Source organism: Centropristis striata, chromosome 18, assembly GCF_030273125.1.
Source record: "Centropristis striata isolate RG_2023a ecotype Rhode Island chromosome 18, C.striata_1.0, whole genome shotgun sequence".
NCBI lineage: Eukaryota > Metazoa > Chordata > Actinopteri > Perciformes > Serranidae > Centropristis > Centropristis striata.
The window spans coordinates 18,586,368-18,602,276 of record NC_081534.1 but is presented as its reverse complement, the minus strand read 5'-3'; the positions used below and the strand labels follow the sequence as shown (position 1 = coordinate 18,602,276).

At 35.9% G+C, this 15,909-nt stretch overlaps 1 protein-coding gene across 1 annotated transcript; it reads left to right on the top strand.

The window, feature by feature from the left end:
- Window positions 1-715: 715 nt before the first annotated feature.
- Window positions 716-11,670, top strand: nrbp1 (nuclear receptor binding protein 1). Its single transcript, XM_059356575.1, has 18 exons — window positions 716-1,278; window positions 1,524-1,781; window positions 1,877-1,999; window positions 2,913-3,014; window positions 3,116-3,205; window positions 3,370-3,410; window positions 3,680-3,774; window positions 3,935-4,018; window positions 5,068-5,126; window positions 6,061-6,159; window positions 6,257-6,389; window positions 6,591-6,681; window positions 7,172-7,222; window positions 7,530-7,665; window positions 8,569-8,622; window positions 8,731-8,794; window positions 9,195-9,250; window positions 10,067-11,670. The coding sequence occupies exons 2-18, from the start codon at window positions 1,551-1,553 to the stop codon at window positions 10,160-10,162; spliced, it is 1,605 nt and encodes a 534-aa protein (XP_059212558.1). The 5' UTR covers window positions 716-1,278; window positions 1,524-1,550; the 3' UTR covers window positions 10,163-11,670.
- Window positions 11,671-15,909: the final 4,239 nt, after the last annotated feature.

The window sequence follows — 15,909 nt, the reverse complement described above, 5'->3', positions numbered from 1 at the left end:
TAATTTTTTGGGGGGGCACAGGGGCCATGTCGCTGCACTTTTCCAAAAGGCTGTTTTTGTCAGATTACAAATTTGATTTTATACATCCATACTCATGATAATTGTGAAACTTAAGTTTTTTCATCTATAACCGTATCATCAAAATTGATGATTGTTACACCGCAAATTATCACACTGTTCATGTCATGCATTAATATATTTCTGTCACGTGACGGATAGTAAAGATGCAGAAGGAGATACAGGAGGAGAGGCTGGAGGCTCACAGGTGAGGTTGAAAGAATAAACATTAGGCATGAGATTAAGCATTGTGACATGAGCTGGGTCAAGAACCCAAAAATAAGTGTAAAATTGGTGGTACAGAGTTGGAGTGAAGTTCACTAACAAGGTGAAACACAGAATTGGGTGATAATGTTTTGCTAGATGCTTTAAAAAAGGTCAAACCAAAAAAGGGAAGAGTAAACTTAAAAGTAACAATAGAAAACTAGAAGAACTACTAGAAAGAAGACAGTGAACTGAAAGAGTTTTATTAAACATACTTGTGTCCACCCCACCTCTGAAATCAAAATTTCGTCTGACTGTATATATTCTAGTTGCATCACTGAGAACAAAGTTGCTTCAGTGATTTCAGTCTATGGATTTTAACACCGCAGAAGGGGGGATGTGACAAACCGGACCTGGCAACTTGGCCGGGCTGTGACGTGCTAGCCTCGCAGTGCAGTGTGCATCTGGAAGTTGTCGCCATCATATCTGGCTAAATGTTGAGCTAGCCTTCAAGTCAGTCGAGGATATCAAGTTATTGATATCAGTAACCTCTCTTTGTTTATGTCTGTCGAGTATCTGTGAACTGTTGTGATGTTATGAACCAGTGAAGGCGTCTGAGGATCGACGCTGTTGTTGTAGTCTGGTGTAGTTTACTCACATTAGCTGCGGCTAATATTCACACTAGCTGGAGTCTTGAGGAGCAGAGAGGGCGGTGGGCTGAGAAAACTGTCTCGTTAGCAGCGAGCCAGCTCGCTAGTCAGCTGGCCACCAAGTACTAAAACAGACCTTATTTAGATTAAAGAGGAGAAAGCAGCGGTTGTTTGCCGGTTGTTGTCCCATGATAAGTTGGTAGCGGACCGTTAGCCAGGGAGCTAGCAGCGTCACAGAGTTAGCTGCACAGAAACGGAAGATTTTTTTAGCAAACAGAGCTAACTACAGAAGAAGCTGGGTTTGGTCTGCGACGGAGAGAGTCTGCTAAACTGGAGCTGGCATCGTCACATTTCCCATCTTTAAAACGTATGTATTTACACTCATATTTGTGTAACGGTTCATAATGGCCTTTTCTGTAATGTGCTAGTTAAGCTAACTTATTTAAGTCCCACCGGTTATTCTTCTGCAACTATATTAGACACCTACATCCACTATTCATAGAAAAAGCTCTCAGTGAGGTTTTATGTAATTGCCATGTTTACTCCCTCAGCAGTATGAATAAGAGTATGATGCTGATATTGTGTGTGGGGGTGTATCTGTGTGTGTCTCAGCTGGCTGCTGGCCTGACAACCAAGAAGATGTCTGAGGGAGAGAGCAAGCAGGCCTCGGACACTGGCCAGGAGGTGAAGGCAGAGGCCGGGGCAGGAGCACCCACAGGTCAGACAGTGTCCTCCGTGTCCCCCCCTGTGTCCATGGTGACCCAGCCTCCAGCCACTGCAGCCACAGAGGACGAGGAAGAGGAGAGTGAGGATGAGTCAGAGATTTTAGAGGAAAGCCCGTGTGGACGCTGGCAGAAACGCAGAGAAGAGGTACAGGGGATATTTATGTCTGCGGAGGGGGGTCAGATTCACCTTTACTAAGGTATAAATTCAGCCTGATGCATTATTTTGTTTTCTTCCTGAAGGTGAATCAGCGCAATGTCCCCGGGATCGATAATGCTTACTTGGCCATGGACACAGAGGAAGGAGTTGAGGTGGTCTGGAATGAGGTCATGTTCTCAGAAAGGAAGAACTTCAAACTACAGGAGGTGGGTGTAATGCAGCGCTGATGACTGAAGCGGTTACGTGCACTACAGTATGATAAAACAATAGTTAGAATAATACGTATGCCTGCGAAAGGACAGTGGACCTGTTTTCTGGATTGTGTTTTGGTCTTGGGTTACATTCTTCACTGTGATTTTGATAACAATGTGTGGTTTTCATCCCCCCCCCTGGCTCTAAGCTACTTAGGCAAGTGGTCAAACTAGTTGTTGCCAGCAACAAAGTACACACTGTACCTGTGTAGTTGCAGAAACATTTTAAAGAAACTTCTAGGGAGGGAGGGAGTAAGTAGACCAGAAAAAAATGGATATGAGGCACTCATTTGCTTAAACCCTCTGGCACTTTATGAATTAATGTAGATGCTTGTGCATAATTTTGAAGTGGTTTCCATTTTCTCACGACTTGCTATGTCGCATAAAACACGAGAATGAGGTAGTAATTCTGTGTTAGATAGCTGCTGAGTGCCCTGAAGCATGGCGCGTTTGCAAAATGCAGATTTTAATATGCAAATGACTGAATAATACAATCATTTTGTTAGAAAGGAAACATCTGATGGCATTATGGAGTAAAGAGCAAACCCCAGAGCTGCTTTAAATGGGTGCTCATTTACAGCTGTGGGATTTGAATTTGACCTTGCACTTGTGAGATGTTCTGTCGTGTAACCTCCTGACCAAATGATGACCATTAAAAATTATACATATTTTTTGTTAAGACATAATTTGCCTGACCTGAATTTTATAAAACTTTTTTAAAAAAATACAGTAAATCCAACTTAAATTTGACAACACGGATGGATGTTGTAACCCTTTAAAAAAGTAAAATGCTATTCTAATAATTATTTGTCATAATGTATACATCTAAATTTAAATCAAATCTTCTCTGTTTGTGTTTTTTTCACAGGAAAAAGTCAAAGCAGTTTTTGACAATTTGATCCAGCTGGAGCATTTGAACATTGTGAAGTTCCACAAGTACTGGGCGGATGTCAAAGAGAACAGAGCGAGGGTAGGATGTCGTCCAAAAACAACAAATTATTTGTTTATTTTAGTGCTGAGTTTGATGGTTTTGAGGTTGATTGTTTTGCATTTTCTTTTTTTTGTCTGCAGGTCATTTTCATCACTGAGTACATGTCTTCAGGGAGTCTCAAACAGTTTTTGAAAAAGACAAAGAAAAACCACAAGACCATGAATGAAAAGGTATGAAAATTCTGCTGAAACAAATTTTTTGATTTTCAAAAGAAATAACTTTGGAATTGCTCTGACAAGTCAAGAACAGCTGCTCAGAGAGAAAAAAAACCTGTTGAGTCTGTTTAAGCATAATTAACATTTATATTTCCTATGACCTGTTTCTTGTCTGTCAGGCCTGGAAGCGTTGGTGCACACAAATCCTGTCTGCTCTCAGGTAAGCAGGGCAAAAAGGTTAATTTCTGTGAATCTTTCAGTGTTAAAGAGTAGATTTGGGTATTATGCATTGACATAATTCACAGTTTAAGTTTAAGCAAATATATTTTATTTACTACAATTGTTGCCAATCAGCTATGTTACAAAGGTAAAATAAAAAACATATTTTTCTTGTAAATGGCTTGTAAATTTTATAACTCGCCAAATGTATACAAAACCGTTATTTGTTCAGTGGTGGTTTTATTGACTTTGCCCTTCATTTGTCTCCAGCTACCTGCACTCCTGTGAACCTCCCATCATTCACGGCAACCTGACCTGTGATACAATCTTCATCCAGCACAACGGCCTCATCAAGATCGGCTCAGGTAGAGATCTTTCAGAGGATTAAATCCAAACAGTGTGAAGCCAGTGTTGCATCCCTCTTGAGCTAAATCTTTGTTTTCTATACCACAGATGCATTTACTGTTGTTTCCGTACTCGGTCTTGTATTAGAGTTACTTATAAGGCTTTTCTCAACTGTTTCAGTTGCTCCAGACACCATCAATAACCATGTGAAAACCTGTCGGGAAGAGCAGAAGAGCCTTCACTTCTTTGCTCCAGAATATGGAGGTAAGATCCAGTCGTTTGTCATCATAGATCCTGTTTTTCAGATCGGCTGGTTAAAGCACATGTCACTTAACTGCAACATCCTTTGTTTGATTTTTGTCCTTGGGACCATTGTTGCATGTCAAAGCGATCTCTCTCTGCCAGTTTCCAGTCTTCATCCGTCCAATGAAGGCAATAATCTTAAAGAGGCATTGTGTAGGATTTAGTGGCATGTAATGTTGAGGTTGCAGATTGAAATCAATGTAGAACCCCTCATTTTCCAAGCATGTAGGACAACCTATAGTGGCATTCAATTTATAAATGTAATGCTTTTAATATGTTTTTAATATGTTCATTTCTATGTTCATTCAGTGTGAATCCCTTGGTGCCTGTAATTCCTTTATTGTAAAGAACTTTCATGTATGAAAGGTTCTTTACAAATAAAATTTATTAATATTATTATTATCCCTATGTAGATATGAAGGCTCAATCTAACCTAGGGCTGGACGATATATCGACATAAAAATATATCTATATCTCTAAATATAAATGCTGTCCTCACTAGGGTTTGTCATATTTATTTATTTTGTAATATTCATTATTCTTTATTCTCATATAAATATATTTATTTCAGGAAAAGATTGGCCTATTTTATTTTTATAGGTTATTTTTATTTAAGATTTTTTATTTAAATGTGCACTTTATGGAGCTTTGATTTAAAAAAAAAAAAAAAAAAAAAAAAGAGGTACTGCTGTTATACAGTATTTATTTTCACTTAAATAAACGGTTTCAATAAAACTATTTGTAACATGTCATATTTGGCTTTGACTTTGACTGAACATAAATATATCGGGATATGACTTTTGGTCCATATTGGCCAGCCCTAATTCAGAGCCAACAAAAACATGACTCTGTGTCAGGTGATTATACAAAATTGTTATGTTATGAATATCATATTCAGTTTCTGTTAAAGATACCCCTGAATCCTACACACTGCCTGTTTTTTAAGATCCTGTGACTTGCATTGTGCGGTGGAGTTTCTGTGATACTGATCAGCTTATTTCTGCTTCCAGCTGTTGCCAATGTTACCACAGCCGTGGATATCTATTCCTTTGGAATGTGCGCCTTAGAGGTGAGAGGAAACCTTGTTCTGCTCTGAGCTGTTGGTGGCATACTGACAAGCTTAATCACTCATTCTTGTGTTTATGGAAAATGTGCTAGTTGGTAATTCCCTGATTTGGAATGTGTCAGTGTATTCTTTACAAAAATGTCACCCCAGCTTGCGAAATGCTTGGTGTTGTTTGTTGCAATGTTGGTGTTAGTTTGCTTTTTTACAGCAGTTACGGAAATAGAAATCAGGATGTCGGTTGTTTACAAGACAGGAAATGTAGAGTTGCAGTTTTTAACCCTTGTGCCTCACTTGGGACAACTTTTTTATTTCTATATTTTATTAATATTTTGGCTATTTCAATGTGAGTGGCAAAGGGGTGGGAATTGTTTTTGTTTCAACCAAGAGTTTTCACAGATTTTCCCCCCACCAGATTAAGCCATTTTTTAATGTTTGCCCCATGGGCCAAATACATATTTTTTTTTATTTTTCTGGTTTCCAGTTGAGTGACTACTGCTGCTGTATTATCGAGCAGTGTTTGATGCAATGCAGCAAAATCTGTTATTGCTAATATTTGACATTTACATTTTTGTGTTTTTTTCCTATGAAAAACAACAATGGCATTATGTAGACAACCATTTAGAGGATTAAAGCTGTTTAAATTGAATACATGTTTTCTAGTTAAATCAGGACTAAAGTTGGTTAAAATGTAATTCAATGAAAAATTATATTAATGTGTTATTTTAAGGCAGAATTTTTTGACATCTGGGAACAACAGAGCAACCTTTTTAAAAGTGAGGGAAAAGGGTTAATCGTTGGGGATTTTCAGGTCTGCAAAAATGATCAAGTGTCTTCCACATGTGTTATGTAACATAACACGAGGGTGCTGTTGACTTCTGTGTTTTGTATTTATTAATAATTTCCTATCAACACCTCTTTGTGTCCGACCACTCTTCAGATGGCTGTGTTGGAAATCCAGAGTAATGGAGATTCGTCTTATGTGTCCCAAGAAGCCATAAACAGTGCCATTCAGTCCCTAGAGGACCCGTTGCAACGGGTGAGTGAAGGAGAGAGACTATTTACGTACGTTTATGTACAGCTCTTTGGAAGAGACAACTATAACTCAAAGCCCCCCTCCCCTCATGCTTTCTCAGGAGTTTATCCAGAAGTGTCTGGAGGTGGACCCCAGTAAGCGACCCACAGCCAAGGAGCTGCTGTTTCACCAGGCCTTGTTTGAGGTGCCCTTACTCAAGCTGCTGGCTGCACACTGCATCGTCAGCCACCAACGTGAGTCACAGTACACACAGGCTTTATCAGCATGGTTACTGGCAATATCTTTAGATTAAAGATACACTTACTGGCCCATTGTTTACAGCACACCTAAGACTGAAACTTCATCAGTTACTGTATGGCATATGCCAGAGTCCACTAAATTTGGGCTTTTTATGGCAAAAAAAATCTGATAACTGTCTCTTTGTTTATGTGTAGATATGATTCCAGAAAATGCTTTAGAAGAGATGACAAAGAACATGGACCCTAACTTGGTGATAGTTGAGGCCAAGGATGGAGTTCAGATGAAGTAAGTCTTTAGTAGTATCCCTGTGATCTTCTGTCTTCATATTAATCAATAGAAAATGTAAATTCACATAATTTTAATACCAAAAGTCACTTTTGGTTATTATGTTATCCTGATCTAGTTTTAATGTTATCTTCTCCTGGACTTAAAGGTTGCAGCATAGTTAAATGATGCAATACCATAACTTACCTGTTCTAATATGGAATGAAATTTAAGTCAATATTCATTAAATGAATACATAAAGAACTAAATTTGACTAAGAAATTAATCCTGTAATAAATAAATGAGGCAATATATAGTTATATAAATAACATATTTAAATTTAAATATAACAATGTAAATTAGTCAACATTGTTCAATAAATAAATAAATGCATTGGGCTTTTTTTTTTTTGTAATTATTTTAATTTAGGTGACTTTTATTTCCCATTTAAAAGGCATATTTATTTAGATTTAGTCACGGCTCCTGATGAACAGTTTCTCTTCTGCCCCAGGCTTTCTCAGTTTCCTGCCCTCGAGCTGGACAAGTTCCTGGAAGATGTAAGGTAAGAAAACAAATATTCTACAGCTGGGAGTGTCCTTGGAGACAAATTTGCTGTTGATTTGCCTGTGATTTCATGTGATTATTCTGGCTGGGAGGCTTGCTGGTAAAATTAGTTGGGGAAAATAAAAAGAGAATGACTCATCCTCCACCGAAACAACTGATGATGCCAAAAAAATGGGAAATAGTTGTTGCATTGCAGTAAACCCTTCATTTATAGATGTCCTCTGGTGTTCAGGGCACTACTGCACAGCATGACATCAGTTGCAGCTGTCCTCAAGTTATGTTTCTCCTTTCCTCTGATGTACCAGGAATGGCATCTATCCTCTGACTGCGTTTGGGGTACCATGTCCTCAACAGCCTCAGCAGGAGACAGTGAAGTCGCCCATAGTGCCCCCCTCAGTGAAAACCCCGACCCCTGAACCTGCAGAGCTCGAGACCAGGAAGGTAAGAAACGAGGTGCAGGAGAGCACTGAAATGAGATCTCTGTCCAATGATACTAGTCTAATGGTGCTTTGTTATTAGGAGTAATTTAAAACTGTCAGAACTGTAATAATCACTATTATTACAGAACCTGTTAAGTATTTATGTATTATTCTTTTGCTATTTTTGGACAAACCATACTACCACACGTATCAACAGACTATGATCGACCCATTTCCAGCATTTTTAGGCATTTTGAAATTTGACCAATTTTGACAAAAATCTACATGACTTTTTCCACCACTTTTTGGACATTGCATAATATGGTGTTTTTCTGTCATATATGCCAATACTATGCTCTAATAGGTGTCAACAGACTATAGTTGTCTCATTTTATTCCTTTTTAGGCATTTTAAAATTTGACAGATTTTAACAAAAATCAACATACTTTAGTATGACTTTTTTTTAAGGGGGGTAATTTTTGGACAACCCATGATATGGTGTTTTTTCACTTTTTTGGACAAACTATAACATATACTCCAACATGTTACAAATAAATTAATTGACCAATTTTAAGCATTTTTAGGCATTTTGAAATCTGACCAACTATGACTTTTTTTTAGGGGGTAATTTTTGGGCATCCCATTATATGGTGTACATTATTCACTGTCCAAGACCTTGTAGGAAATATGAGACCATAGACAAAGTATTAAAGGATATTTATAAATCCAGATGTATCAGATATCAGAATTACTGTACACGAGATGTCACCTAAAGCTTCTCCTCTCCTATAACTAGTTTACCTCCTAAAGTGCTAAAAGTGCATTATGTTACATGCTTTTTTTTTTCTCCAGTGTCATTTCTCAATTTTGTTTTTGGACTGTGCGAACCACCTGTGTCGTACATTAAGCTGTTTTTCCTTCACAGGTCCTTCAGATGCAATGCAACATTGAGCCTGTTGATGAAGGCACCAAGCATCATGTAAGTTTCAGTTCTGCCTGTCTCATGAGTTATAAACTAATGTTTCCTCTGCTTCTATGTGTGAAAGTGCTTTTTTTTTCTAGATGACATATTTTCTTCTCCTTTCAGCTGACCTTGCTGTTGAAACTTGAGGATAAACTGAACAGGCACTTAAGCTGTGATTTGTTACCAAGTGAGTATCTGTATTAATTGCCATGTGCACTCACTGATTACATAATCATCAGCCTTTATTTGATATTCAAAATATTACAGATGTATTGCACCAGAGTTGCATTAAAACTAACTAAACTTTGGATTGCTAAAGCCTCCTTAAAGTCCCCTAAAATGTGACCTTTGCCATACTTGCATTGTGGTTTTTTTTACATTCCTCTACTAATTGGGCAGATATCTGTGGCCGTCACTGCAAGCTTTGATTAAATTGAGCACAGAGAAAGTCAGATTTGGTGCTTCTCAACTTAGTAAGCCAATCGAAAAACCAAAATGAAACCTGATGTAGTGTTGATGAGAGAGAAACCGTAGATGTGTTTCCAGCCACTATATTTGTATTCTGACTGCCTTGTATTTGTGTTCAGATGAGAATGTGCAGGAGCTGGCTGTGGAGCTTGTCCAGCTAGGATTCATCAGCGAGGTAAGTGGAGTTCATCGCCACGACCCCGCTGCCCTGAACACCATGTAACCATAACACTGCCCTACCAAGCCTAACTGCAGTAACTACATTTTTTGGTCAAAATTGAGTTATAACTAAAAATGAACCCCTTGATGTCTGTCTTATCTCGTGACAAAGTTTTAGATTTCAATTTTGCTTTATTTCAGAGAAATAATGATATAAAAACCACAAAATCCAACTCAAAACCAAGCAGTAATTGCACTTACCACACTGCGTTGAATATATATACTAATTTAAACATAAAAATAATAGAAATTATAAGTTTATTTGAAAGGGAAAGTATTATCTAGATAGCGATTAAGTAAAAAGTGAGATAAAATTAAGACTAAAATATAACATTTCTTCATGATAAGTCTAAAATAAACAAATCTTTGAATAGAGTTGTTAAACAATTTTAAATACACTTATAAAAAAATCAATTTTAAAATGTTTATTCACTGAAAACAAAATATAAAAGCTGAAAGGAGACGTCAACATTGTTGTACTGTGCTCTGTTTGTGCTTTACTATTAGGACCTTTTACAGCAATGCGGTATCTATGTTTTTGGGGTCAAAGGTCAAACATGATTTTTGAGCATAAAAATGACATCAATATATGTAGAAATAAGTGTCATATCACTTACCTACATAAAACCAATTCGACTGGCCACTTAAAACATGTTAAAAAACTGTAAAGCAGTTTTTCTCAGTTTTACCTTTTGCCTAGTTACTGCAGTCAGACTTTGTAGGGCAGAACAGCCTCTGAGATATTTTTAACCTCGCCGCCTCTTCATTTCAGGGCGATCAGCCACGACTTGCATCCGTTCTCGAAGAGGCCTTTTCAAAGTTCTACAGCCGGAATGGTTCTCTCAATCCGGTGACCGTTTCCTCGTAGCGGAGGACTCATTCGGCCTTCTCTCAGCCCTCCTCATCCTCTACAATGGGACTAGCTTTTTGCTCCACCTTTGAGTTGCAGGAAAGCTTTGCGAGGACAGAGGAGGAAGCCTTGGTCTGGTTGCAGATTCTGCAGCCTGTCGTCGTATCTTCTGGTGGGAAAAAGCTGCCACTAAGTGGTCGTCGCTTTCTATCTTTTTTTTTTTTCCTCCCACCCAATACAGCCATCTGCTTCTCTTTTTAAAGAGGAAATCTTAGTTGCAACTATAAGGAAAATACAAATGTTTTCACTTTTTGGCTTATTTTCTGTTAAAGAAGCAAGCAACATAAAACTGGATGACAGCAGTATTTTCCTTAAGTCAGTATTAAATCTTGTATTTTAAACATTTTTACTTAAAACTGTTTAATAGTTGTCTGTATTAAAAAAAAAAAAAAAGATAAAAACAAATCTTTGTCCCGGCATACTGAAGTGTATGTATTCTGGTGTTGTAAGGTTAAGTCTGGTTGTCTGGTCCTTTTAAAACTTTCTCTCGAGCATCTTCCTACCTTGTATCGAAGACTCATCAAGCTATAAACGCAACAGATGCAACGTCACTTTTACTTCAAAATTCTGTAATTATACAACATAGTCAATCTGAAGAGCTGCAGCTAAAGTATAAAAGAAAATCAAACTATTTATTTGTGTATTTTTCTTCAGTGTGTACTGTAAATCACTTCCAGCACTATTAAGGCCGGTGGTTGTTTGAATGTATGCTTTTACTTTCTCTCTTTAAATTGTTATTTTCTATGAAAAGAGGGTGTCATCACTTGACTGTGGTCCAACTACGACTGTAGCTTCTGTTGCAGCACGCATCAACTGTCTAGGTAAAAAAACCAACAAGTTGTTGAGGTTCATGTGACGGGTGTTTATCAACAGGTTTGATGAGTGCATGTGCGCTTTTCTGTGTCTAAATGGAAACCGATGCATGCAACACGCAACAAGCTTCTGGAGTATTTTAACAGCAATTGGTGATAGTCAAGTAATTCATCATGCAGAGGATGTTGTCAGCGTAGGCCTGTCCACATTTAGATTTTGCAGCTCTGAATCATTTCTCCATGGCTGACACCAGAGTAAAACTTTGGCCCCCAACATGTAGATACTCACTTATTGGCTCCTTTGTCTATGTTAACTGTTTGGGGATCTCTCTGTTAGTTTGCACTGCTGTACACTTTTATATCCTGTTGGAAATGTCCTGTGGCCTCTGGCTTATTCGCAACAACAACAGGAGGAACTTAGATGAATTTGGAAAATGGTGACATTATTAAACATGTAGTCAGTGGTCCAGTCTCCTCTCTACTGTGACTGCCTTCTGACAGGGTCTGTAGATACTTCGAGATACAAGTGTGGAACTGCCTGGCATGCTTGTAACCATCTTGTACACTGTATGCTGGACACTGTGCTCTGTTTCTGCAATGCATTTACCCTCTTTTTTCACTTCCTGAAATAAAAATTTACACGATCAGATCACACTTCAAGTCTTTCTTTTGGTGTCATCAGCATTCATGATCAAGGAAAATACATGTGGAAGAAGATTGAAGAGCAAAAGATCGGTCATGTGCCTTTCAATATAGTGGTTTTCACTATACTACCACATGTATCAACACACCATAAACCTTTATTTCTCTTTACCATTAACCTATTTTTAGCATTTTTAGGCATTTTAAAAATTTGACCTTTTTTTGACAAAAATCAACATATATTACTTTATTTTGAGATGGTCATACTTGGACATCCCATAATATGGTATTTTTTCGCCACTTTTTAAAAAAACTATACTACCACATGTACTATATCAACAGACTATATACCCATTTTTAGCATTTTAAGGCATTTTAAAATTTGACCATGTGCCTTTCAATATAGTGGTTTTCTACCCTATAAAGCTGAGGTTGTCAAGGTTTTCATGTCCGATTGTGTTTTTAGGCATTTTTAGACAAACTAAACTGATCATTTTTGACATACAATGGTATGTTTTATTAAAATTTTTGGACATACGTAGGACTTCTTTTTGAGGGGGTCATTTTTGGACATCCCATAATATGGTGTTTTTTGCTACCTATGGGTAAACTATACTACCACGTACCAACAGACTATAATTGACCCATTTTAAGCATTCTCAGACATTTTAAAATTTCACCTTTTTTGACAAAAAAAATCATGCAATATGACTTCTTTTTCAGTTTTTGGCCATTGCATAATATGGTGTTTTTCTGTCATTACTGCCCATATTATGCTCCTAATAGGTATCAACAGATTATTTTTGAGCCTTTTTTCCTCATTTTTAGGCATGGTGTTTTCATGTTATTCCTACAAAAGCCACCCTACTACACATATCAACAGACTATAATAAGACCGTTTTGAGAGTTTTAGGCAGTTTGAAAATGTTATGACTTTTTCCCCAAAATATACATGTTTTGTTTTTAAAGTAAAATTTTGAGGTACCTTTATGTACATTTTATGTAACTTTATAATTCTACTCCACTACATTTTGAGACATATATTGTACTTTTTATTCCTCTACATTTAGCTGACAGCTTTACTCACTTTTCAGGTCAAGATTTAAAATGAAAAACATGATACATTTAAAATGATTACCCATTTTTGTAAATTAAACCACTTCAAAGTTTATTAGGTAGTTAAAATGAGTATTAGTACTTTTACTGAAGAAAAAGATCTGAACACTTCTTCCACCACTGTCTTTTTTACTTCTTTACTTTTTTTTACATTTACTTTTTTTTACATTTTTTTTCTTTATGATCTTTAATTTTTTTATTTATTTATTATTTATTTATTTATTATTATTATTATTATTATTATTTTTTAATTATTATTATTTATTTATGTATTTTATTAAAAAATGTTTTCGCTTCTGCAGAAGCAGAAAAAATAATAGTTATTGATAAAAAAATAAAATAAAATAATAATAAAAAAATAAAAAAATAAATAAATTAAATTAAATAATAAAAAAAATATAAATACAAAAAAAGAAAATAAAGAAAAAAAAAAGTAAAAAAAAAAAAGGAAATGTAAAAAAAAGTAAAGAAGTAAAAAAGACAGTGGTGGAAGAAGTGTTCAGATCCTTTTCTTCAGTAAAAGTACTAATACTCATTTTAACTACCTAATAAACTTTGAAGTGGTTTAATTTATAAAAAAGGGTAATCATTTTAAATGTATCATGTTTGTCATTTTAAATCTTGACCTGAAAAGTAAGTAAAGCTGTCAGCTAAATGTAGAGGAATAAAAAGTACAATATATGTCTCAAAATGTAGTGGAGTAGAAGTTTAAACATAAAATGTACATAAAAGTACCTCAAAATTTTACTTTAAGTCCAGTACTTGAGTAAATGTACATAGTTACTTTCCACCATTGCTACCTGCCTCTTCTAACTTATACATATCAGTTAAGAGGCCTCCTTCAGACACTGTATGAGGATTAAAGGGATAGTTTGTGCATTGTTATACAAAACTTGGTACAATTATTGTCAATGCCCTCCTGAGGATAACCCTTTAAGATTTTATTGATCGGCCCCTAGGTGGCACTGTGGTGGCAGTCTAATTTCATATTTGGTACCGTGGCCACACTATAACATTAAGGCAATGAAATTCATTGCCTTGTGGTATAGACTGGCCCCTGTAACGAACACACCCCGACGGCAGCATGCCCCGGCATGCGTGTACTGCGAGGGCCCGTTCAGTACTGCTTGCAGTCCTAGTATGGTGTTGTTTTTCCACTTTTTTTGGACAAACTATACTACCACATGTATCAACACACCATAAACCTTTATTTCTCTTTACCATTAACCTATTTTTAGCATTTTTAGGCATTTTAAAAATTTGACCTTTTTTTGACAAAAATCAACATATATTACTTTATTTTGAGATGGTCATACTTGGACATCCCATAATATGGTATTTTTTCGCCACTTTTTAAAAAAACTATACTACCACATGTACTATATCAACAGACTATATACCCATTTTTAGCATTTTAAGGCATTTTAAAATTTGACCATTTTGACAAAAAACAACATGCTATCGTATGACTTTTTTTTTTAAAATTTTGGACATCTCAAAATATGATGTTTTTTGTTATTTCTACAAAAGCCTCCCTACTACACGCATCAACAGCATATAATAAGACCTTTTTCAGCATTTCGGAGAATTTTTTAATTTTACCATTTTTGACCAAAATTGACATGCTATAGTATGACTTTTTTTTTTCAAATTTTGGACATCTCAAAATATAGTGTTTTTTGTTATTCCTGCAAAAGCCACCTTACTACACGTATCAACAGACTATAATAAGACCATTTTGTGAGTTTCCGGCTGTTTGAAAATTTTATGACTTTATGACCCAAAAAATACAACATGCTATAGTATGACTTTTTTTTTTTTGTTGTTTTTGTCCAATTTTTCGACAACCCATAATATGGTGTTTTTCTGTCATTTGTGGACAAATTATATATAATATGTATCATCAGACTATGATTGACCCATTTGAAGCATTTTTAGGCATTTTAAAATTTGACTGATTTTGACAAAAATCAACATTCTACATTCAACTTTTTTGAAGGGGTCATTTTTTTACTACCCATAGTAAGGTGTTTTTTCACTATTTTTGGACAAACTATACTACTACATGTGTCAACAGACTATAATTGACCCATTTTTAGGCATTTTAAAAAAATTGACCTCCAATTTTTGGACATACTGCAATATTGTGTTTTCTTTTAATACTTTTGGACAATAATTCTATTTTTTTACACATACTATGCCCTTGTATGTATCAATTTATGACTTTTTTCATGAATCCCTTAATGCTTGTTTATAAAGTCAGGAACCAGTGTATTCCAGTTGAGGAAATAGTGTCTGACAACCAGTCTCCCCTTGCAGATTAAGTATATTAACTTATGCTCTGAAAGTAAAAAAAAAATGGACACACAGACAAACAGATGACACCAAATTCAATTGTTTAAATTATTTATACAAAAAACCATCCTGGTATATCAGGAGTGTGATCTCTACCCTCAGAGCATCACTGTTTGAATTAATTATTTGTTCAAAATGTTTAAGAAAACTGTAGCCCTTGTACAAGTATATTCATGTACATACTTAAAGTCACAATGTGTGCTCAAATAACAGTTGAATAAAACACAATTCATGCTGACAAAACACATTGCCGTACAAAATTACAGCAGTATAATAATAAAAGTACAGCGAGACTAAAAAATATTTTTGATATAAAACACCCTAGAAACACACTCTAAATAAAAAGCTACCAAAATGGTGACATCCAATTCATGAGTGTTTTTCAGCTCCGTGGGTATCTTCAATTCTGTACATCGTGAGTAAAAGTAGAAACAAAAACTACAAAAAACAGTACATAGCACTTCAATTCAAACACATTACTCTTTCACATTTAATTTGTGTTTTACTTCCCAGTTAGAAAGTAATGTATATAGGCACAGTAATTAAATTCATGAACCATGTTTGGTCAACACCATTCCTTGGTATTCACAACTCCACTTTAACTCATGGACCAAGTCTGATTCTGGCAAACAAAGTGGAAACCTTCACACTTTCTCTCTTTTCCAGAGTTATCGTGGAGCCGAGAGCTGCCAATTGTAGCTGTCAGTTAAAACAAAGAGATAATCACCACTAACTGTGAGCTCTTGTTACTGCATCTCCTCAACTTTAACCGCTCACTCC

Excerpts from the sequence above, each read along its gene's own strand:
- nrbp1 (XM_059356575.1), top strand. The coding sequence starts at position 1,551 with ATGTCTGAGGGAGAGAGCAAGCAGGCCTCGGACACTGGCCAGGAGGTG. Across the intron at positions 3,411-3,679 it reads CAAATCCTGTCTGCTCTCAG|CTACCTGCACTCCTGTGAAC; the intron begins GTAAGCAGGGCA and ends ATTTGTCTCCAG. Across the intron at positions 9,251-10,066 it reads AGCTAGGATTCATCAGCGAG|GGCGATCAGCCACGACTTGC; the intron begins GTAAGTGGAGTT and ends TCTTCATTTCAG.